General features: G+C 36.9%; 2 protein-coding genes across 4 annotated transcripts; one reads left to right on the top strand and one right to left on the bottom strand.

The window, feature by feature from the left end:
* Nucleotides 1-2,328: 2,328 nt before the first annotated feature.
* LOC142629272 (photosynthetic NDH subunit of lumenal location 5, chloroplastic) lies at nucleotides 2,329-12,654 on the bottom strand. Its single transcript, XM_075803223.1, has 7 exons — nucleotides 12,453-12,654; nucleotides 12,116-12,316; nucleotides 11,802-11,952; nucleotides 11,604-11,692; nucleotides 9,066-9,120; nucleotides 8,664-8,749; nucleotides 2,329-2,784 (listed from the first exon to the last, which is right to left on the bottom strand). Exons 1-7 carry the CDS (start codon nucleotides 12,474-12,476, stop codon nucleotides 2,632-2,634), a joined length of 759 nt encoding a protein of 252 aa, XP_075659338.1. The 5' UTR covers nucleotides 12,477-12,654; the 3' UTR covers nucleotides 2,329-2,631.
* A 783-nt stretch (nucleotides 12,655-13,437) lies between these two features.
* LOC142627184 (uncharacterized) lies at nucleotides 13,438-18,152 on the top strand. 3 transcript variants are annotated; one of them, XR_012842779.1, is made up of 11 exons: nucleotides 13,438-13,712; nucleotides 13,799-13,870; nucleotides 14,139-14,218; nucleotides 14,723-14,822; nucleotides 14,908-14,961; nucleotides 15,578-15,655; nucleotides 15,891-15,988; nucleotides 16,091-16,148; nucleotides 16,549-16,670; nucleotides 16,796-17,014; nucleotides 17,871-18,152. XR_012842779.1 is itself a non-coding variant. In XM_075800983.1 (10 exons), exons 1-10 carry the CDS (start codon nucleotides 13,497-13,499, stop codon nucleotides 16,950-16,952), a joined length of 1,035 nt encoding a protein of 344 aa, XP_075657098.1. In that variant the 5' UTR covers nucleotides 13,438-13,496; the 3' UTR covers nucleotides 16,953-17,166. The 3 variants fall into 3 exon arrangements, 1 of the variants encoding a protein (XP_075657098.1); XR_012842780.1 differs by having other exon boundaries at nucleotides 17,875-17,937; XM_075800983.1 differs by lacking the exon at nucleotides 17,871-18,152 and having other exon boundaries at nucleotides 16,796-17,166.
* Nucleotides 18,153-22,180: the final 4,028 nt, after the last annotated feature.

Raw genomic sequence — 22,180 nt, 5'->3', positions numbered from 1 at the left:
AAATGTAGCAGGATATTAATTGTTGCATAACCAATACTGCATTTTGCTTTTATTTCTCTAGTACATGTGTAGTTTAATTAATGCCATTTTATTCTGTAACTTTTCCTCTTATCAACTTGGATTTTTGTTTACCACATTTGGAGAGTGGTAAACATTGCTAGAAAGAGTACACAGAAGTCAAAAAGTTTAACTACTCCACATGCTACAACAGTATTACATTTACAACCCTCACTCTATCACCTGAATTTTTTACATTTTTTATTAAGATTTTAATAATATGTGCTTAACGACACACAATAGTATACCATTTTTTTTTAAAAAAATTATCAAAAATTAAAATTTTTTTATAACTTTTTCAATTCTATATAAAATATTTTCAAAAATAAATAGTTTAATATGTGTCTTTAAGGCACACATTACCTGAACCCTTTTTTATTATTACCATTTATATTCTCATTAAACTATAGCCCCATTGATAGTGTATGTCACGTTGTTGTTATTAATGATAGTGTGTGCTAGTAATAGTAACAATAGCATTAATGGGTCTTGCGGTTTCAACACTAAGATGATACCGAAGAGCCTATATATGGTATTATGGACAATGATGATAAGATAATGAATTTATGGTTCTGAATCATGGCTTATAGCCAAATAGGTACAAGAGAGGAGGGCCATCTCAACCGAAAATGATATTGTGTACCCGGCATATATGCCGGGTACACAATATACCACCTCCATCTCAACAAAGAAAAAAACCAGCAGCTTTTTTAGAAGTGGTACGGGGGTTTACGCACACTTTCGTACGAAACCTAAGGTAATTGTGTGGCTATGTCTGCCTAAGGAATCTCCGTAACCATAGGTGTGCTCAGAGTCTAGAAATTCAGAGCTTGTTACTACTATTATTGAATCGCATATGCTGCACTCATTATGCTTTTGTACTTGGTTTTGTATAAGATAGAATGCACTCATTATCCTCCTACGCCATAAATGAACCAAGCCAATTATGAACAACTTAAACTCAACTAAAAAATAACTTATTTATAAATAATTCAAGTTTAAGCCTTAGTTTTAGGCTCGTTTAATAAACAAGTCGAGCCCAAGTAAAAAAATTTGTTCACGAATGAATGAATTTAATTATATAAATTATTAATTTGAATAATAACTAATCATAAGTAAGACTAGATGCATAATAAAAATAAGTATACTATTTTCTTTTTCTTTTTTCTTAATTTTAAAGATTTAAGCATTTAATAATGTAATTTTTAAAATCTCAAACTTAAAAACTTGACCTGAGCTCAAGTTTGAGCTTGATATTAAGCTTGAGTTTGACTTGACTAATTAATCAAGTCAAGCCAAGTCAAGTGAAGTGACTTTCCCACAAGCTCAAGCTCAAATACTATTTTTAGGCTTGTCACAAGCTCGAGCTTTTGTTTTTCCTTACGATCCAAGCTTGAACATGCACTAGTCACTAAAGTTCAGCTCATTTACAGCTCCCTTCAAGAAACAATTGCAGGAGGATGTTAGAATTCATGGCCACCTACCATGTGAGAGCACCGAGAGCTCGGAACATTGTTACTGGACCATTTAATAATTTTCCAAATTCATAGTAGCAAAAAATGGCAACTTGCAGGAGTGGAGAAAAGTATACCTTTTTTTTTATAATTAAAAAAAAATTAACGTGGAAGGTGTAAAAGGCTATCCTTATCTTTTAGGCCCATAATAATGTTATGATCATGATTACAGTTTTGAAAATTAAGTAGCTAATTACGTGGCCTAAAGGCAGCCACTTTAATCTTATAAATTATATATAAGTAAAGGGCTGACTAGTGCAACTGGGATGGTCGGGGATACTAGTTTCTTAGAGCCTGATGAATTGGATGCAAGAGAGCCTGAAATAGTTTATTAGAATAGGTGAACAACCAATGTACTGTGAAAAAGCTATGCCACCACTGAAAAACACCGGATCTTTTGATTAGCTTTAAAGCTGGAAACTGATTAAATTTGTTTCGTTCTTTTGACTTGCCACAAATCGTAGGATGTTTCTTACAGTCCAGCCGAGTGCAGGTTTCAGGCTCAGGCCCATTAAAAGGTCTGTTCAATTTTAAATGGGCTCCCAATTCTTGGAAGTTTGGATGTCATTTTGTTTAGTAACTCACTAATAAGTGAGAGACCTAATGGACCAAAGTAGTTCCCACTTCCCAAATAGATTAGAGATGCACAAGTCTAATGAATTTCACTGCTCAAGCCCAACAAAAGTAGCGGTAATGAAATCAACAGGAAAAAAATAAATGCAAAAGTGGAGAAAACAGTGCATCCAGCGTAGGCATATAACAGCAAGTGATAGTGCACAAATCTCATTAAGTTTCCAATTAGCCTCCATCTGATTCACATTGCATGTAACGTATGAAAATTCCACCATATTCAAGAATCCTCAACAATAGTAGAGAATTCTCTAATCTGGTCATAGCTCCCAATGCTAGTACTCTATTTCTTCTGGGATACAAATTTAACCAAAAATCCTTTGTAGTTGGGTGTAGAACTCACCTGAAGAGATGCCCTATGAATTGGGTAGAAGAGTTCACAGTTCCTAAGCAAAGCAAAGGGAAAGAAAAACAACTTGGAACACCCGCATCAGACTATTGGAAGCTCACCAGAGTCAAATACAACCACCTTCTTTCTGGGACGATCTCCTCGGTCTGTCTCTTGTGATTCAATCAGCTGAACAACATCAAGGCCTTCTAGAACTTGCCCAAACACAACATGCCTCTGATCCAGCCAAGGTGTCTGCCGATAAAAGAGAAACATAACATTATATGATTATAATGTGACTTCTAAATTCTTTTCATTAAGCAAATGTGACATTCCATTATACACACTAGGCCACCCGAAATAAACATATTAAAGAATTTTGTTTAACTAGGCAGTCAACCATCCAATATGCATTCAACAGCCAAAAGCTAGTTAAGATACCAGTTAGCCAATGCAGAAAGGAAGGAGAACCAAGAAAGAAGTATATTCAGAAACATATTATCATATTAATCTCCCCTTATATGGCATGCTTAAGGTAATCAGCTGAGCTGACTGAACCCTGAAAACTATGCAACTAGCAATGTTTGAATCTTAGACAGGAGAAATAATTAATGAAACACAATTCCCCAGTTCAGGGCTTGGCAAGTTGGAGTGTTCACAGATCAATTTGGCACGAGTTGCATATAGACCGGTCACCCAAGTTCCTGAACTGAACATGTTAGATGAAAAGTGCTGGAAACCAATGGCAACAAGTTAGTTTGGGAAGCCAACTGAAGTGTATCTTTTGGTTTTGGTCATCACAGTTGATAATAGCAGCCTTGGCCATGACAGTGTATCCAAAACCCCCATAGAACAAAAATAAAAAATAAATGCACCCCCCCCCCCCCCCCCCAATAAAAGTTCCAAATCATAGCTAATTATAAGTGTCATGGGTATAATCATTTTCAAAACTGTAAACACAAGCGCAATCTATACAAGGTCATGTTCCCAGTAATCCATGCAAGGTAATTAGAGATTACAACCTCACCACCACCACCACATCATCATCTACAAAAATAGAGTACTATAGTGGCTTTCAACAAGACCAATTGGAGTATTGGACCACTTGAAAGATAGAGACCAAATGCTCCAAAGGTAGCTAACATTGGTCATGTCCACACAGGTTCTAAAACCCTGACTCTAGCTGAATGGACATGCAAGCCCCAATTCAAAACAATTATTAAATACGTAAAAGAAAACAGTCTTTGATAAGAAAAATTATCATCAAAACCAGCCATCATTTCTCTCCATAAGATCATGCCTGCAAGGTGGCTCCGTGGATTAGACTTCAGACAAAGACGACCTCCATTGTGGGGTGATGGGGGAGGCTCTGTCACAGAGAGAGGAGGGGGGAAGAGGCAGAGAGGTTTTGTCCTTGTAATGCACCCCTTTGGTTGTTCTTGAAGTTGGATTTGTGGTGAATCATAAAGCTAAGTTTCTCTCCTTAATACGACGAGTTGTAGCATTGAACCAACACCCAATTGGCAGCAAATTGGTAAGGCCATATCCATCATATTTTGGGTCAACTTGGAATATCTAAGTTCTTGATAAGGTGTTGCTCTATAAGGATATTTAACCAAAAAAGTAACTGTAAGCTTATCCAAAGTTTCTTGTATAGTAGAAAAATCTTCTAGTTTTGCTTCTATTGAACACACTTTAAAGTCTTCTCTGTTCCTTTGTAGTCTTGAGTTAAGACTTTAATTTCCTGTTCACCGCTATCTTGGGTGAGAAACTTTATCGCGCAGTAGGCTAAAAAAGATTTCAACAAATAACTTGTGGCAACAATCTGACTCTGAAACCTAATTGACGTAGGACAAATGGGGAAATTTGTCTACATGTGCTTGTGGTTGGATTAAGGTTAGGAGAATATACGGATCAAGGGTGAATATTGTTAAAGAAAGGAATTAAAAGGTGGCTTGATAAGTTATTTGATGGCTATTTGGTAGAAGAAAGTATGTGGGATTTTTGGGTTTTGATAGTTAAAAGAAAGGCTTGATTTGGGGCTATCAGGAAAAGGAAAAAAGAGAATTCTATGGTGTTTATGGCTGTATGAATAGTACTCACCGTGAAAAAGAGAAGAAGAAAAGAGAGGAGAAATGGAGCAAAGAACAGTGAACACTAAGGCCAACATGCACTGATGCTCCCAATATTTTTATTAATCAAACATACAAACTATTCCTATGATAAACAGGAATGAATGCTTGGATAGTAGGTTGAAGAGCAGAGTTCCGGGTGTGGTTTGCAAGCTGGATATTGAGAAAGCTTATGATCATGTGAACTGGGAGGCCCTGTTTTATTTGTTGGGCCGGATGGGTTTTGGGGTGAAATGGAGGGGGTGGATCAAGGCTTGCGTTTCGTCTGCCCGTTTCTCTGTCCTAGTAAATGGGTCCCCCGAAGGTTTTTTTGGTAGCTCCCGTGGGTTGAGACAAGGGGATCCCCTATCTCCGTTATTGTTTCTTTTGATAATGGAGGTGTTAAGCAGACTTTTGAAGAAGACAAAGGAGTGTAATCTTATTCGGGGATTTCAGGTGGGAGCTGTGAACTCTGCTGGGGTGAGTATTTCCCATCTATTATTTGCGGATGACACCATCATATTTTGTGAGGCCTCTAGGGAGCAGCTACTGTCAATAAGGTTGGTGTTGTCTTGTTTTCAGGCGTTTACGGGTTTGAAGGTCAATGTTGGGAAAAGCGAGATTGTCCCCGTTGGGGAAGTGAATAATCTAGATGCTTTGGCTAATGTGCTTCAGTGTAGAGTAGGCAGTTTGCCTATGAAATATTTGGGGATGCCTTTGGGATCTTCTTTTAAGTCTCCCTTGATCTGGAATCCTATTTTGGAAAAGATGGAAAAGAGGCTCTCTGGGTGGAAGCGTCTCTATTTATCTAAGGGTGGTAGGCTCATGTTACTAAAGAGTACTCTCTCAAGTCTCCCGACATACTTTCTATCTCTTTTTACTATTCCTAAAGCAGTGGCGACTAGATTGGAAAGTATTCAGAGGAATTTCCTTTGGGGGTCTTCTGAGGGGGGTTTCAAATATCCTTTGGTGGCTTGGGATAAGGTGTGTTTACCCGTTGAGATGGGTGGTTTGGGGTTAAGAAAGGTGGTGCCGTTTAATCAAGCTTTATTAGGGAAGTGGCTGTGGAGATATGGCCATGAAGATACCCACCTGTGGCGTCGGGTTATCTCTTCAAAATATGGCAAGGATCAAAGGGGGTGGAGGACTAGGGATTGCAGGAGGTCCCATGGGTGCGGCCTTTGGAGAAGCATTAACGAAGGTTGGGAGGACTTGTCTAAGCATCTTTCTTTTGTAGTGAGGCAAGGCACTCGTATCCGTTTTTGGCATGATAGGTGGATTGGTGACGACACTTTAAAAGTTCTCTATCCTAAGCTTTATGGGTGTTCAGCGGTCAAGGATGCCTGTATCTCTGAGGTTTTGTGGATTCCAGAAGGGGGTCCTGTTAGAGTTTGGAATTTAACGTTTTATAGAGCGTTTGAAGATTGGGAGTTGGCTGCTTTGTATTCTCTTCTCCGGCTTATCCAATCCCGCATTCCACAGGGTAGTAAGAGAGATACCCTTTACTGGCGGCTTAAAGGGGATGGTATGTTTGACACTTGGTCTTACTACCTCGCGATCCTAGGTGCTTCGAATTCTTGGCTTCCTTGGAAGGGGGTTTGGAAACCGAAGATCCCCAAGCGCGTGGCTTTCTTTTTGTGGTCTGCTGCTCATGGTCGGATCCTTACCTTGGACAATCTTATGCTTAAGGGTCGGCCTTTGGTTAATAGGTGTTGTTTGTGTTGCAAGGATGAAGAGTCGGTTAACCATCTCCTTTTGCATTGTCCTGTTACCCATTCTCTTTGGTCTTGTATGCTTCAGACCTTTGGGATTCTTTGGGTTATGCCAGGTTCGGTGGCGAAGTTGATACCTTGTTGGCATCAGTGGCATGGAAAGGATAAGTCGGACATATGGAACTTGGTTCCAGGGTGCTTAATGTGGATTGTGTGGTTGGAACGAAATCGTCGTTCCTTTGAAGACAAAGAGAAGACCTTGGTTGAGTTAAATCTTTTATGCTAGCATAGTCTCTTAGAGTGGTCTCGTTGTTGGGGGTTTACTAATTGCTCTTCTCTCGCTGAGTTTTTGCCCTCCCTTAACTTTGTTTCCTAATAGTTTTTTCTTATTGTTCATCATCATGAACTTCTTGTATGACTTTCTTTCTATCATTTATAAAAGCTTTCGGATTACTTATCAAAAAAAAAAAAGACCACTCATTGCAGTCATCCAGTCGGACAAAGTGAGCAAGAAAAACTGTTTCAGTTCAATGCTGGATTGCTCCTCCCCCTTGAAAGTTCTAAAACTCCTTTCTCGCCATATAATCCACATGATTCATTGTGGAATTGCTCCCCTGCTGCCCAACACCTGCCCACCCCTCTATTCGAACAAGCTAGCAGATCCACCACTTGCTTAGGCATCACCCAAGAAACCCCAAAGAGGCTAAACACAAACATCCACCAATTATGTGCATAAGAACGGTGAAGGAGCAAGTGATCCACCAATTCCCAACTGTTCTTGCACATGCAACATTTGTTGACAATATAAATATTCATTCTCAAATTATCCAAGGTAAAAATCTTTCCCCTACCCAAGTAAAAAAAGCCACTCTAGAAGGAACTTTCACCCCCAAATTACTTTTCCAAGGGAAGACATGACTTCTTCCAGTCGTTAGGGCTCTATAATAAGATTTAACTTCAAAATATCCAGTCTTTGCGGGCTTCCACACCATTTTATCAACCCCATTCTGATCAACATTAGTGGAATACAATAAAGCAAAGAAAGATTCTAAATTCTCCAACTCCCAATCTAGGATAGAACGAGTAACATGAATATCCCAATGAATAGACCCATTATGTCCACCCAAAACATCAGCTACAAATGCATCCTTCCTCTGAGCAATCCTATACAACATGGGAAAGACACTCAAAGGACTGTGACCACACCACATGTCATCCAAGAAACGAATATACTAGCCACTTCCCACCTCAAACAGCACAAACTGAAAAAATCTATCCCAACCACTTCTAATGTGTTTCCAAACTGAAACCCCATGTGATTCATTTGATAACCCTGAGCTCCAAGCACCTATGCTGCACCCAAGTTTTGTAACTATAACTAATTTCCACAGAGTATCTGTCTCACCAGCAAATCGCCATAACCATTTACCTAAAAGGGCAATGTTGGAAATTTGAAGACTTCGAGTACCCAATCCCCCCAACTGAATTGGCTGACAAACAGCAAAGTCTTTAACTAGATGACACTTCGCTTCATTTCCTTTGAGTGTGTGTGTGTGTGTGTGTGTGTGTATATATATACTCTTTCATGTATTAGTAGTATTAGGACTCCTAGTTTATCTAGTAAGCTGAAAACCAAATAAAAAACTAACTTGAACTAAAAGAAAATAAAACCTAAGATATTGAGGATCTTCTAAAAATTTCTATACTTGAATAAACTACCAAAATACCCTTAATTCACAGGAATTGCATAAATCTCAAATTTGCCCCTACATGAAAAAGTTAACCATAAGTAATAAAATAAATCTAAAAAAAAAAAAAAACTATTTTAACCCTAAAACATCTTTACACCATGCAACTTTTACTTCAATTGGAGTTCACACGTGAGTCTCAATGACACGTGAGTCTCAATGACACGTGAGTCTCAATGACACGTGAGTCACATAAAATAAATCTTGAATAAACAAATTTACATAGTTACAAATCAATCTTCCATGACTGCATCAGCTCCATCAAAAGTCAAAACCAACTGACCATCTCAGGTGAAGTTGGGTAGGAATGTTTCAACAGATAAATCAATTTTTAGACATTTGGACCATTGCAATTTCAATAAACAATTGGTGTGAAAACTTTTTCAGAAATTGATTCCCTAGCAAAGACAAACATTGAAAACTATTGTTCCTGCTTATGTATTCTGTAATCTCTAAAACAGGGGATTCTGATACACAGGAATAAAGGAACATAGAATGGTAAAGTATTTAAAGTCTCTCAGCCAGTTAATAGGAAGAACATAGAAACATATGCATTTAAGTACCTTAACAGTGCATATGAAAAATTGACTTCCATTGGTGTTGGGGCCTGCATTTGCCATGCTAACAACTCCCGGTCCAACATGAGACACTGCAAAGCATCATTAAGGTGAGCAATGGCACAGTTGCAATCTATACATGAGAGACAGAGAGAGTAGAAAAGGTGATCTACTATCACAAAAATCTAATATGACAGAAAGCACCAGCCAGTAAATTCATACCCACAATTCTCAGTTTTTTAATAGAAAATCACGACGAAACAAAAATACTATACATCACATCACCAGTCAATAAATTCTGATATCTGATCTTTTTATTTATCCTTTTCTACCATGTAAAGACCTGAGGTATAGACAAACAAACCCAACCAGCTACAATTGTTGCATGAGAAGTGGAAATTAACTTACACTTGAAGTTCTCATCTTTAAATGTACGACCATATATACTTTTGCCTCCAGTTCCCTGCAAATTCAAGTTATGGGGAATTAGTTGAGGGATCTACTAGAAAGTTCAAGCTTAAATGCCCACATAAGATACAACCAAGGTTACAAAATGAAAGTTAATTTTTCATTTTCCAGAAACAGAAACAAGATGGCAAACAGGAATTTTTCAAATTAAAATGGCCTATAATTTGATAAAAGATTCAGTGTTAGTCTGTTAGAGCTGAGAGGATGAAAAGGAATCCAGGTAACTGGCCAAAGAATTTGGAACAAGGCTTTATTCAGTTAAGTTTAGGAGCCTCATGCTACTATCAGATTACAATAAGAATTTATACTTTTTTAACAGAAGATTGCACACCTAATGGTTCTTGAACCTATGATCTATTCCTACACCATGCCCTTTCATAGGATGATGGCATGATGCAGCACAAAATTCTCAAACAGTGAAACGATTAATAGTAATTAGAAAGAATAGAAAAATCAAATAATAATAGAAATCAAATGCTATGGTTGCTTGGTATGGAAAAGAAAACAAAACCTAGGAGTTAATACCAAGCATGAAAAAAAAAATTAATTTACAGGTCAAACACCAAGAACTGCCTAGAATCAGCACCAAGAAATTGGAAACTTGTCAACAAAAAAATTTATTAATCAAGGAAAACCATAACAATAATAAACCTTGATGCCTATAAATAAAGTTTCCAAGCTACATCAATGAAGGAAAGGAACTACCTTTTTGACCAAGCAAGGAAAGGGAAGGAAATAAATTCCAAACCAATTACATAAAAGGAAAGGAATGGAAAGGAAAATTAAAACCTAGAAAATAAATATCACTCAGGAGATCATGTTTTGCATCTCATGTCCGCAACAGGGAGGAGGTGCCATTTGAGCTAAAGGTCGCTAGAAGGTACCGTGTTACTACATGATAATTTATACTTTCTCATATAGATTATAAATCCCAAACCCAAGGGTTGAATGTGGCAAACTTTTTGAAGATATGGGACATGATTTAAATATTTGATCAAGAGAAACTATGAACCGTCTATTAGGGCTAAAAGGTTCCATCATAGTATCTCAGGTTAGGTATGACCTTTATATATTGACATCATACATATTCACCTTTGAAATCAACAAACTTGATTCTAAATCAGATCAATATTACTCATTTTGTCAAAAATCAGGTAGCACAAACAAGGGTCTCTATTGGATGTCTGTTATAGGTGGTTGCAACTAGATAATAATACTCATATGGGTTGAACAAGTCTCAAAAGGACAAAATTTTCCTCCATACCAAGTTGAAAGAATCCCCCCAATCCTTTACATGGTGATCAGAAGTTCATTTACGTGTATTTTAATAACACGACTTATTAAGTACTCACATAACTAATTAAAGAGGTTGTGTGATTAAACTTACACATGGATGATCATTTTGGTTGCCATGTAATGGATTGGAGGAACTTTCTCTATCTGTCTCAAAACTCTAAAAAGGAGGGAAAATTTTCCTCCAAGAGAAAACCATCAACAGTTCTAAATGAAGCAATTTTTGAAGAGTCTCAATGGTAGTAGAGCTCCAGCATTACACTTCACAATTTCTTCCTAGCACTGACACTAATGTCACCCTACCAACTTAGAATGCCAGTGGATGGTATTCTCCATCTCAAGGAGATTGCATGGAAAATTTAATCCTTCACATCTATAGATTCTAATCAACTACCAAATAGTTTCTTAGTGCATGAAGTTCCCAATTTTGCAGGGTCTGAGAGAGGTCATGGTTTATTCACCATACAAAGCTTCAATCCCTACAACTTTGGGTCAACTAAAACATTATGTCATAACCCAGTAAAAATTATTTATCAAAGTTTAAATAAAATAACTACATTGTGGAACTAGGATGAAGGGAGACAAAGTTGCAATAGGGGTGGTAGGGGGGGGGATTTGAACCCTGGACATCTCCATTGGAAACACCAAGAGCTGTCAATTGAGCTACAAGGTTCTTGGCAGGAGACAATAATATATTTGACAAGGAAAAGAAAAAACTCCAGCCATATCCATAGCCACAACTAATTTAGGGGGAACTCGAAGACTCTCAAGTTTAGAAACTTAGGTTTTCAGCTAGATAAGATACCTGTTCAAGCTGCCATCTATATCAATACCAGATGTGGTCCTATAGCTACATTTGATTGTTGATACAACTAGAATTCGACTTTAAAAGCCTGCTGAATTTACTCTTTTTGTTCTTCTATGAACTCTTGGCCTCTTACCTTTTCATACAATCTAACAATGTGCTTTCTCAAAACGGCCAAAAAACAACAAATGATGCAAATTGGTTGATGTTGTTATCTTACTATTTTGATAGGTGATTGATAGTGTTCTCTTACATTAATTTCATTGAGTTTTTACGTCTATTCATCATTGATATCAATAATGTGATCATCATTGCAGTGCAACAAAATACAATAAACATAAACGAAGTATGAAAGTATAAGCATAGGAAAATTCACCCACATTTCCTTTATCAAAGTCCCCTCCTTGAATCATAAAGTCCTTGATTACACGATGGAACGTGGAACCTTTGTATCCAAAGCCCTTCTCTCCTAATCAAGATAAACAGTTAACAATTGAGATTGGATGAAAATGTCACCCAGATCAGACAACTAAACTAACAAAGAAAGCAAGAAAACTGAATTAGTGTAGAGAGACAACCAGTGCAAAGGGCACGGAAATTCTCGGCGGTTTGGGGCACATCATCACCATACAACCCAATCACAATCCTTCCAGCAAGCTTCCCTACCGGATTTCCAACGCTTATATCCAAATACACTTTCTGAGTAACTTTTGATTGTACAGTAGCTTCCTGAAAATTTTTAACAAACACAAATAATAATTCTACAACATTAAGCTCTGGCACTACATTTGGGAATGGAATAATAATAATAATAATACTAAAAAAAATGTTAGAAACATAGATATTTTCGCAGTAACCAAACAAACAGCGGGAGAGTAAGTGAAACCCTAACCTCAGCAGTGGCTCGAACTGGGCTAATAAGAAACCCGGGTCTTCTCCGAGAAGAAGGGTTCGACGAAGAAGTGAGGTGGCTTATACGCAACGAGGTGTAGAATGAAGATCTCCGAAGCTTGAGAGAGTTACACGTGGTGGGAACCACCAGAACCCCCTTGTTCGACACGCTTGTTGGAGCCGACAGAGACCCCACATTTGACTGCACAATCGCAAGTAAAGCAATGTCAGAGAGAGAGAGAGAAATGGTAACAAAATCGAAATCGAAATGTACGTCCTGTTTGGTTGCCGAAAAAGTGCGAGGAAAAAACAAACAAACAAAGCTTTTGATTTATTACAAGGGTTGTAAGTGAAGACGCCATTGACGGAGGGAGATAGCTAAGAATAAGGTCAGGTGATAAAGTGATAATAATAATAAAGCCAGATACACTCGAGGGCTAGGATGGACTTTTTTGTTTTGGCAACTCGAGAGTGAGAGTGAGAGTGAGAAACGATGATTTCGAGAGAGGTCTCGGTGACAACTGACAATGGCACAATGCCTTGTGTAATTTACACAAACTTCCCTTTTTTTTTCACAAATCACAATTGCTTCCTCTTTCTTGGCATCCCCTACGAATATTCGCGGTTTTTTTTTTCAATTTGTCCCAATTTTTTACATTATATGTCAATTTAGTCCTAATTTATCAAATGTGTCAATTTTGGATTTTTAATTTTTTTTTTTTATATTGTGTTAAAATATAAATGAGAAAAATATTAAAAAAATATTGTCTTCACTAACAATCAAAATAAAATATGACACAATATGCTAATATTTACTGGCAAGAAAATATACATATAAGCTAACTTTTTCAAAAATGAGCTTTTTTTTTTTTTTTTGAATAGATAAAATAGAGAAAAAAAGAATAGTATCTTAATAATTCTTTTTTCTAAAGATTAATGTGCTTTCTTATAATAAAAGCAACCTGAAAACTTCAACACAGTAGGAATACCATATCTAGTTGTTGGCTATCACATTGATCTTAAAAGTATCAAAAAAAGAGATAAGAAATAAATAGATAAATAAATAAAATCACCAATCAAAAATAAATAAATAAATAAAATCGTATCTTGAGGCGAAGACTCTGACTGTCACATTTACAACCAAAAGTTTTTTTTTTTTTTTTTTTAAGAAACAACAATAAAAAATTTGTTTGTAACAGATAATTTTGGTAACAAATTTTACCAAATCGTTACTAAATTATTCTAGGAAGACTAAAATGTCGACTTAGAAACTCAGAAAGTCGCCACTACATGTACTTTATGAAAAATTCCATAATTCTTGATGACCCTTTTGGCTATTTTTCAATTAAGCCCCCCAGCTCAAAGTCTCTGCCAGCCAAAAAATGGCAATAAGATTTAAGCCTCTGCTTTCAGTTTCAGCACCTCTTCACCATTTTAATTACTATTGTCCACAAACCATTTCTTATTTTTCAAAGAAATCCCAGTTCAGAATCTCAGCAGCCAAAATGGCCACCACCAGTGAACCACAAACCAAGACTCCTTCTTCTCAGACCAAAATAATAGACTCACATTTACATGTATGGGCATCTCCCCAAGAGGTAAAATCACTCTCATAGCATTTTGGAAAGTACTTTTCTTGTTTCTTAGAATATCTAGAATGAGTGAAATTTTGCCTTTTCTTAAGGCTGCAGATAAATACCCTTACTTTCCTGGCCAAGAGCCCACTTTACCAGGAAATGTGGATTTCTTACTTGAGGTATGCCTTTTATTCAACTTATATGCGTTTTTCTGTCTCTATGTTTGCTGCTTTTAATTTGATGATGAAGTTTTTTGTTCTGGGCATGGGCTATTTTTAATTTCTGTCCTAAAGAATTTGCTTAAGTTTGGTTTAAGTAAATTTGGTTTTGAAGGATGTGCTTATTGTAATCATTTTGAATATGAAAAAAAAAAAAATCCATTTTGCCATTTCCTTCTTAATATGCTGAGTTTGGAGTAATTGTTATTACATGTTTTACTATCCACAGTGCATGGCAGAGGCAGGTGTAGATGGTGCACTGATTGTACAGCCCATTAATCATAAGTTTGACCATTCTCTTGTGACAAGGTTTGTTGAAACCATATTAAGTTTTCAGATATGTACTAGATTTTGTTTTCTTCCCTCTTTTGTGTTACAATCGACATTTCAAAAAGCTTCAAAGTCACATTAAAAAATTGTTTCTTGGCATGGATGAAACATCTATTGCAGGTTATATGATTAACTCATTTAGGAGTCATTGGTTAAAAGTTATACTAAACCTGAGGACCTATCTATTCACTGTAAATTGGAATTTTCAAAGATCACAATGGTCAAGGGTGAGAAGTTCATCAGTTGGTTAGCATGTTTTAAAATTCCTCCACTTTTAAGCCATGCTTCATCCTAGAAGTGATCTCTGGATTGTGTTTGCTAAACAGTTAATTGGCAGGACTCATAGTTGGATCTTTCAAATTTTCTCTGTGTTTTATTAATTATAGCAGCTTCCCTTATTTGTTGCTTCCATGTTATGGTTCTCACCATGTAACACTACAAGGTATTTCCTTATACCAAGTTAATAACTTAATCATTGGACAGTGTCCTGAACAAGTTCCCAACCAAATTTGTTGGCTGTTGCCTTGCAAATCCAGCTGAAGATGGAAGTGGGGTTAAGCAGCTTGAACATCTCATTTTAAAGGTCTACAGAATATCTCATGTGACCATGTACCAACCACTGTTATGTCTCAGAGGAATAATGTTGACACTGTGTTCTTTCATGCTAGGATGGCTATTGTGCTGTTCGCTTTAATCCATATTTGTGGCCATCTGGTCAGCAGGTAGTAATCACCAAGCATAGCCTCTGCTGTTTATCCTGAATGTATTTTCTTTCCTCCACTTTTATTTCATAAGATCAATTTTGAGAAAACTTAAAAACATATTTTAGGGTATTTTTTTGGCACTAGTTATCTCATTTTCTAGGAGAAAGCAAGAAAATCTTCCTATACCCTTTTCACATACATTAATCTCGTAAATGCTGTTTGCTCACTCTAGCCCCTGACATCCCAGGCAAGCAACTAGTTCGTGAAAGTAAAATATAAGAACAGAAACTAGCTGTTGAGTTCTAAAATTGGAAGTTTCTTTCCAGAACTCCTATCAAATGGTCTGCTTTCCCCTTTAAACTATATCACAGATGCATGTAATACTGAAGAGGGCAAAAGGCAAATACGTTCAACGTTAATATGCCATATGTGATAAGAGAATCATATAAATGCTACCCAATACCATTAGGATTGATGTTATTAATTTCCTTGCAGCATTCCCTCAAATGGTGTGTCCTGATCCCCTTACATCTGTGCTAGATTTAAGGCAGTGCAAGGAAATGGCAGATACTTCTCATCTATCCACATGCTTTATTATTTTTATTTTTATTTACATGTTGGATGGTTTTGGCAGATGACAAATGAAGTTGGCAAGGCTATGTTCTCCAAGGCAGGAGAACTTGGAGTACCAGTGGGTTTCATGTGTATGAAGGTAGTATGATTCTTATCTAGTCCACTCAAACCTATATAAGTAATTACAAAACAATAATCTAAAAGGTCCCAACCTATTTCTTAAACTTATTTTAACAGATTGCATTATTTTACTCTGTTTTCACATTCTTAATTACTGTGCATTCACCTACTCAGTGACTGGGGCAATAATTGCCACATAAGTATTGGATTACAGGGGTCAAGATGATAATATATTAATCAGATGGGTATTTCAGGGTCTCGGACTGCATCTTTCAGAAATTGAGAAACTGTGCACAGAATTTCCATCAACAGTTGTTTTGCTTGATCATTTCGCATTCTGCAAACCACCAACGTGAGCTCTTTTGTAATTTGACTCTGTTAAAAGAAGCTTTTCAATCTTTAGCTGGATAGAAGACCATATTAACCTTCATACTTATTACATGTCAATTTGCAGAAATGATGATGAAAGTCTGGCCTTTTCTGAGCTTCTAAAGCTATCTAGATTCCCGCAGGTAACATGTCCTGAATACCTTTAAAAGACACAGCATATATGCAAGCCCTGATTATTTCCAGCTACTGCGGCCATATTGAGATCACCAAGGTTGATCTTAGTCTGACTAGGATATCATACAAGAACATTATATTTTCACTTGTACTGGAAGTCTTGAGATTGAGAGAAGCTGTTGTTCTTTTATAATTGCTATACTTTGTCTAGAGCTTTACCTAAGGCTCCTTAAGTTTTTTGCTAGACAGAGAGGGCTCCCAGGGTAATTGAGCAAGAGTACTTTACTTATATTGGTTTTAATATTAGTGCTGATATATAACTCATGATACATGTTCTTCTTTTCTTTCTTGCTAAGCAATTGTCAACAGTTATTCAGTTGATAACTTAAACTATTCATAATTTGGCAGGTTTATGTGAAATTCAGTGCACTTTTTAGGGTGTCAAGAATGCCATTTCCATATCAGGATTTATCCAACATATTTTCCCAAATCATTTCCAGCTTTGGTGCTAACCGTGTCATGTGGGGCAGGTAACTCTTATCTTTTCTTTTACTCATTCAGTTTAAACATAATATTTCATATTCCCAGAGGGTGGGGAAAAAAACAGAAACATCAAATGGGAAATTTTTTGTTTTCTCAATATACTATTATGCAGCGACTTTCCATTTGTTGTTCCTGAATGCGGTTATAAAGGAGCAAAAGAAGCAGTGTCTCTTATTGCCAATCAAGTTCCATTATCATCATCTGAGTTGGAGTGGATCATGGGTAAAACAATCACGCAACTCTTCCAAGGCCAGTGGATTCAGTCTTAAGCAATGCTGTCAGTGTAAAATGTTGGCTTGGATCATTGAGAAATTATTAAATTGAGAAGATGGTAATCTTCACTCCTATTTGTCATGTGATTCTAATGTAAATTTTTTTATAATTCTATAGTATAATTGCCTATGAATCTCCATTTACATGCCTTATACTATGGGACTGATTATTTTGGGATCAAAACACCCTTATGGCGTTATTTTTATACCTGTGACAAATTGTGTTAATTTAAACCCCCACACTTCCGTTAGTGTGACAATGAAAACCCTCAGTCCCACTTTGTTAAACTTAAATAGCAAGGAATTTGGCTCCAACACACACACACAAACAAAGACATTGTCTTTTCTGAAAAAATGGTGGTGTTTTATGTTGAATTCAGAGACTGCTCGAATTTTGATGGTTTCAAGCCTAATCAACACTCAAAACTATTCTTGGGTTGTTATCGTACTGAGAGAAGTATTTGTTGATGAGTCCTGCAAGGCTATTATGAGTATTCCCATTAGACGAACTCCCAAGCCTCTTAAATTGACGTAGCTTGGCTCTAAAAATGGATGTTTTTCAACTAAATTGCCTTATCGGTGTAGTCAAGCTGATATATCCAATCATACAAGATGTGCTGGGTGGAGGAATTTGTGGTACTTGAAGGGTCATGAAACATTATATATTTTTATGTGGAGAATAGTTGTTGGGACTCTTCCAACAAAAGAAAGGGCAAGACAAACTATTTCAGATCAACGAATCTTCATGTTCCATTTGTGGTGTTGAAAAAGAAATCAAGTTTTGCATTTCTTCCAAAAGTGTGTCTTGGCAAAAGCTGTCTGGTTTGGGTTCTAATGGAAATTCCATAAAGACGAGTTTTTGGCTAAGGCCTAAACTAAAGGGAGTAACTAGTGAGCAATTCTGTTTATTTGCAGGTAGGCATGGCCATTGACTATATTTGGAGAGTAAGGAATCAGTTGCAGCATGGAAAAGCCAAGCCAGATCTAAACTTCTAGTTGTGTAATAAAACAGTTCAGGGAGTTTTTTAAGTTGAATACTGATGTAGCAATTTCTAATGATACAGTCTACTTGTCAACTGTTCTGTGGCTGAAGCTCTGGGTATAGAAAATGACCCCAAAGAATGTATAAATGTTTTGACTAAAAATTGGCTGCCTTCAGTCAGCCTTAGTCAAAGATATTGAATTGGTTTGCCAGTGCTTTGAGGAGTTCTCCTTTAACTAGGTTAGAGTTGTCAATGTTTTAGGAAAATGGGCTTTAAGAATTGGTTATGTATTAAAATAAAGCCTTGGCTCATGATGCTATCCCTTTATGAAAATATTTTTTAAAAAAATAAATAAAACTGCTTGCTCTGGAATCTTTGGTAGTGTTCTTAAAAATACTTTGGAAAACATTTTTCGGTCTCTCTCTTACGAAAAGTTACAATTTTGCTAGATCTTATGTAGATGTCAAATGACGACTTTAATTTACTGCTTTAAAACATTAATATTGAACAACTAAAATCAAGTAAGCACAATCAAAATAAAAATATTGATAATTAAAAATAAAATTAAAAAAAACTACTGTCAACTTTTTTTAGTGTAAAAAGAGAAAAGAAGAAAATTTTGTGGGTGTAAATTATCCAAGTTGGAACACCTCTTGTAGATCACCACTGATTCCTAGCCTATCATCAGTTCATCACCAAATGGATAGGTTGTACAGGGTCTCGAATCGAGTCATAAACATGTCCAATATATATTTACTCAACACATTCATTACCTACTTAAATAAATAGTAATTACCCATTTTTCATCCAGCCTATCTATTATAGGTGGGGTGGGGACCTAACCCGTTCATTTACCTAATTTCACATTACATGCATAATTACAAAATTGAAACCTCCAAAAAGAAGCTTTTTTTTTTTTTTTTTGTGCAACTTTTAATAGTTGGAGATAATTGTAGAAATTTTGAGACATCAAATTCTCATCATCTATCAATTCATTGGAAAACCATCCATGAATTAACAAAACTACCTCAATCAAAAACTTTTTTTTTTCTTTTGTAGAAAATTTTGAACCTAGACCTTTTGATACATAAATTAGTCCTAGATTAATTGATTGGAAGGATTAGAAAAAAGTTATGGAACTGTGGCTTTCATCTAACACTTCAATATCGTCTGCCAGAAGAAATACATCATATAACACGTTTGAACGCTTATCACATACTTATCTTATCCCTCCATCTGGTTGTTCAGTTAGACGATGAAAGCCAGAGTCTCATCACTCCTATCTCTTCACCAAGATGAATGACGTAGAATAATAAAAAAGGGTAATATTATTATTTGTTGAGTTCTATAAATGGTCTTGCATCCCTTTATATAGAAAAAGAAGATGCATAAATACAAAAGGTAAAGAATCAACTAGAAGTTAAAAGGACCATGCGTGTCATATATTACAAAATGGACATCTACCTTATTAACCACTTATAGACATGTGTCTAACAATATTAGGAAAAAAAAAATTATCTAACTTTCTGACTACACTTTCTTGCCAATAGCTTTAAAGTTTGAACAAATCTACAAATAAAATGCAATGATGAATACAATTTACTATTTATTTTACGGTTGTTGGAAGTATTTTGATAATTTTCAAGATTCCCTAGGCATTTTGGAAATTTTGACAAAATTTGTCTTTTTTTTTTTTTTTTTGCGGAGATTCCTTGGGAAAACCATTTTATCATCTATAAGGTTTTAAGACATTGTTAGGGGTATTTTGATACTTTTCAAGATTCCAGGGGCATTTCAATGATATTTGTCATTGTGTGGGCATTTTTTGCAAGTGTTGGGCTGGGCCGCCTGCCACTACACTAAACCCAAAATTTTCTGGATCGAAGAATTAGGACCGGTCCAAGAGCAAACCTTCCTAGTCCGGCTTGTGCACAAACAATGCCCTTGTTGGTCAGGTCTTGATCGTACGCTTACGGCAGGCAGATTTATCACGTTAACTACAGCAGGCAAATATAATAATAAGAATTTAGGCAAAATAATTAGTGGGCCTTAATGATGGGTGCTCGTCTTACACGATGTTAACAAAATAATGAGTATTAGATGGAGAATAAGGAGCATATTAAAGAAACAAATGCCAGCCTGCCACGTTAAGCCGTTCCACAGAGTTTGTGTCAGGAAGCGAAACCACTCCTTCAACGCGACTAATTTCTCTGAGGAGGAAATTAGCTGCTTTGAAGGAACGGGCCTACGTGACTTGGGTTGAATGAAGTTTCTTCCTTTTGTTACCAGAGAGCATGGGTTGGAAGGGGAGAGGGAGATTAACTCATTCGGTGCATGCCAATCACTCTATTCCCTCTGCCTCTCTCTCACTTCTTTTCTTCTTCTGTTTTCTTTCGTTTTTTCTTTCTTGTTTTTACTCTCTTTTTATTCTCTCTCTTATCCTTCTTGTTTCTCTCGCTCCCTTGTTTTTGTGATTCTAGCCACTATCTTACAGAGGTTTTCCCCCCCGTCCGCCCTCCTTAGCCGTGCACAGTTGGGCTCCTTATATAAGGCCAGCCGTGCTTGGCTTTTTACCATTTTAACCCTTAACCGTTTTTGTCTAGCATGAGTTCCTTTGCCGACCGTCACTGACTGGTCAGTCACCCAACCAGCGCCCCTCCGCCTTAGTCAGAGAAAGCCTTTTTTGTTTTTCTTGCTCCTTGTGGCATTTTTACCTGCCACAGTGTGAATACTCTCCTTCCCTCTATCTCTCACAGCATGCATCTGGTGGTTCCCACCCAGCTTTACCTCTTTTGGGTAATATGTCATCCTAACAGGACAATACTTCCAAAAGGGCTTGAGCAGGAAACATGAAAATGGGTCTTTCCCCCTCCCCACTGCCAGACCATACCTCCTTTACCTCTGACTCGTGACCTCACCATTTCCTGTATTGGCTGGGTACAGGCTGGTGGTGTCTGGGCCTTACGCATGCCTTGCCTTCATGCTTGTTCAAAATTCTGTCTGCTGCTCATCTGTCTGCCGTGGTCTGAACATTAAACTGCCTAGTCTGCTGCTTGTTTTTGGCTTCTTTCGGCATGGGCTGTTCCGCCTGACTCCTCATTTATGGCCTACATCTCCTAAGGACTGGGCCTTGCCTGGTTGTGGGCCGTTCCAAGCCTTTATTCCCAGCTTCTATTACTTGCTTTCTGCCACACAGTTCTGTTGTGCTTGCCATGAGATCTACCTGACCCAAGCCTGCTGGGCCATTTTAGACATTTTCTGTTTGTTTTTTCTCTGAATGCCCAATGATCTCACTGGGCCCTTTGCTACTCACAGGCTCCCGTTGTCCCGCCTACTTTCATTTGTGCGTCCTTGGCCCACTTACTCTTTTGAGCATCCTTGGCCCTTTTTTCCACCTTAAATGTTTCCCATGAGCTTTTACTAACTTCTTGGGCTTCCTCGGCCTAAGTATTTCTCACCTTTACCTTGGAATTCATGGGTTTTCCATAGCCCCTTACTTTCTTTATTTGCACTACTTCGGGCCTACTGTAGCAGTCATGGCCCATTTTCACTTTTCCACATCCATATAGCCCATGGGTTTGTTGTTACTTTCTTCCGGGCCTTTTCAGGCTCACTTACTTCTTCAGGATCTATTTATTTGCTTTTTTAGACCCACTATCGGTTATTCCTGCCACTTAGCTTAATAGCACTCCATACTACTTTCTTTTGCCCCTGATTTTGGGCCTGCTTCCTTGCTGGACTCGTAAAAAAAATGAGCATCTATAGTCATTTTGGAAATTCTCTACGGAAATTATTATTGAATTACAGTTTGAAATACTATCATATCTAAAAATAAAATAAAATAAAAAGATTATTGTTATAGTTTTAGATTTATTTTGGATTTTTGGAAGATTTTGAAACAACTTATCTTAGTACTTGAAACTTGAATATAGTGACATTTACGTAAGAATTCTATGTCCCAAATTCCTATAAAATATAGGATGCATTTTAATCACTTTGAAGCTTTTGAGAGGGGGTTAGGATGTGTTTGTTTGAAGGTAAAACAAGATGGATGGAAAACTTTAGAGAGAAAATATGATAGAAAATATTTTTAGAGTGTGTTTAGTTGGATAAGAAAGAAGGAAAATAAATGATGGAGCTCATGTATTTTTTCCCCGAATCCACCAAAATGTTTTATCCTCAAAATGAAAAAAAAAAAACTGAACGAGGATGAATTTTTTCTTGATTGACAAAAATGCCCAT

Source organism: Castanea sativa, chromosome 3 (genome assembly GCF_040712315.1).
Source record: "Castanea sativa cultivar Marrone di Chiusa Pesio chromosome 3, ASM4071231v1".
NCBI lineage: Eukaryota > Viridiplantae > Streptophyta > Magnoliopsida > Fagales > Fagaceae > Castanea > Castanea sativa.
This window is presented reverse-complemented; position numbering and strand designations above follow the sequence as displayed.

Excerpts from the sequence above, each read along its gene's own strand:
- LOC142629272 (XM_075803223.1), bottom strand. The coding sequence starts at position 12,476 with ATGGCGTCTTCACTTACAACCCTT. Across the intron at positions 12,317-12,452 it reads CGTCTTCACTTACAACCCTT|TCAAATGTGGGGTCTCTGTC; the intron begins GTAATAAATCAA and ends GCGATTGTGCAG. Across the intron at positions 11,693-11,801 it reads TTTCCGTGCCCTTTGCACTG|GAGAGAAGGGCTTTGGATAC; the intron begins GTTGTCTCTCTA and ends TATCTTGATTAG.
- LOC142627184 (XM_075800983.1), top strand. The coding sequence starts at position 13,497 with ATGGCAATAAGATTTAAGCCTCTGCTTTCAGTTTCAGCACCTCTTCAC. Across the intron at positions 14,219-14,722 it reads GACCATTCTCTTGTGACAAG|TGTCCTGAACAAGTTCCCAA; the intron begins GTTTGTTGAAAC and ends ATCATTGGACAG. Across the intron at positions 16,149-16,548 it reads AGCTATCTAGATTCCCGCAG|GTTTATGTGAAATTCAGTGC; the intron begins GTAACATGTCCT and ends ATAATTTGGCAG.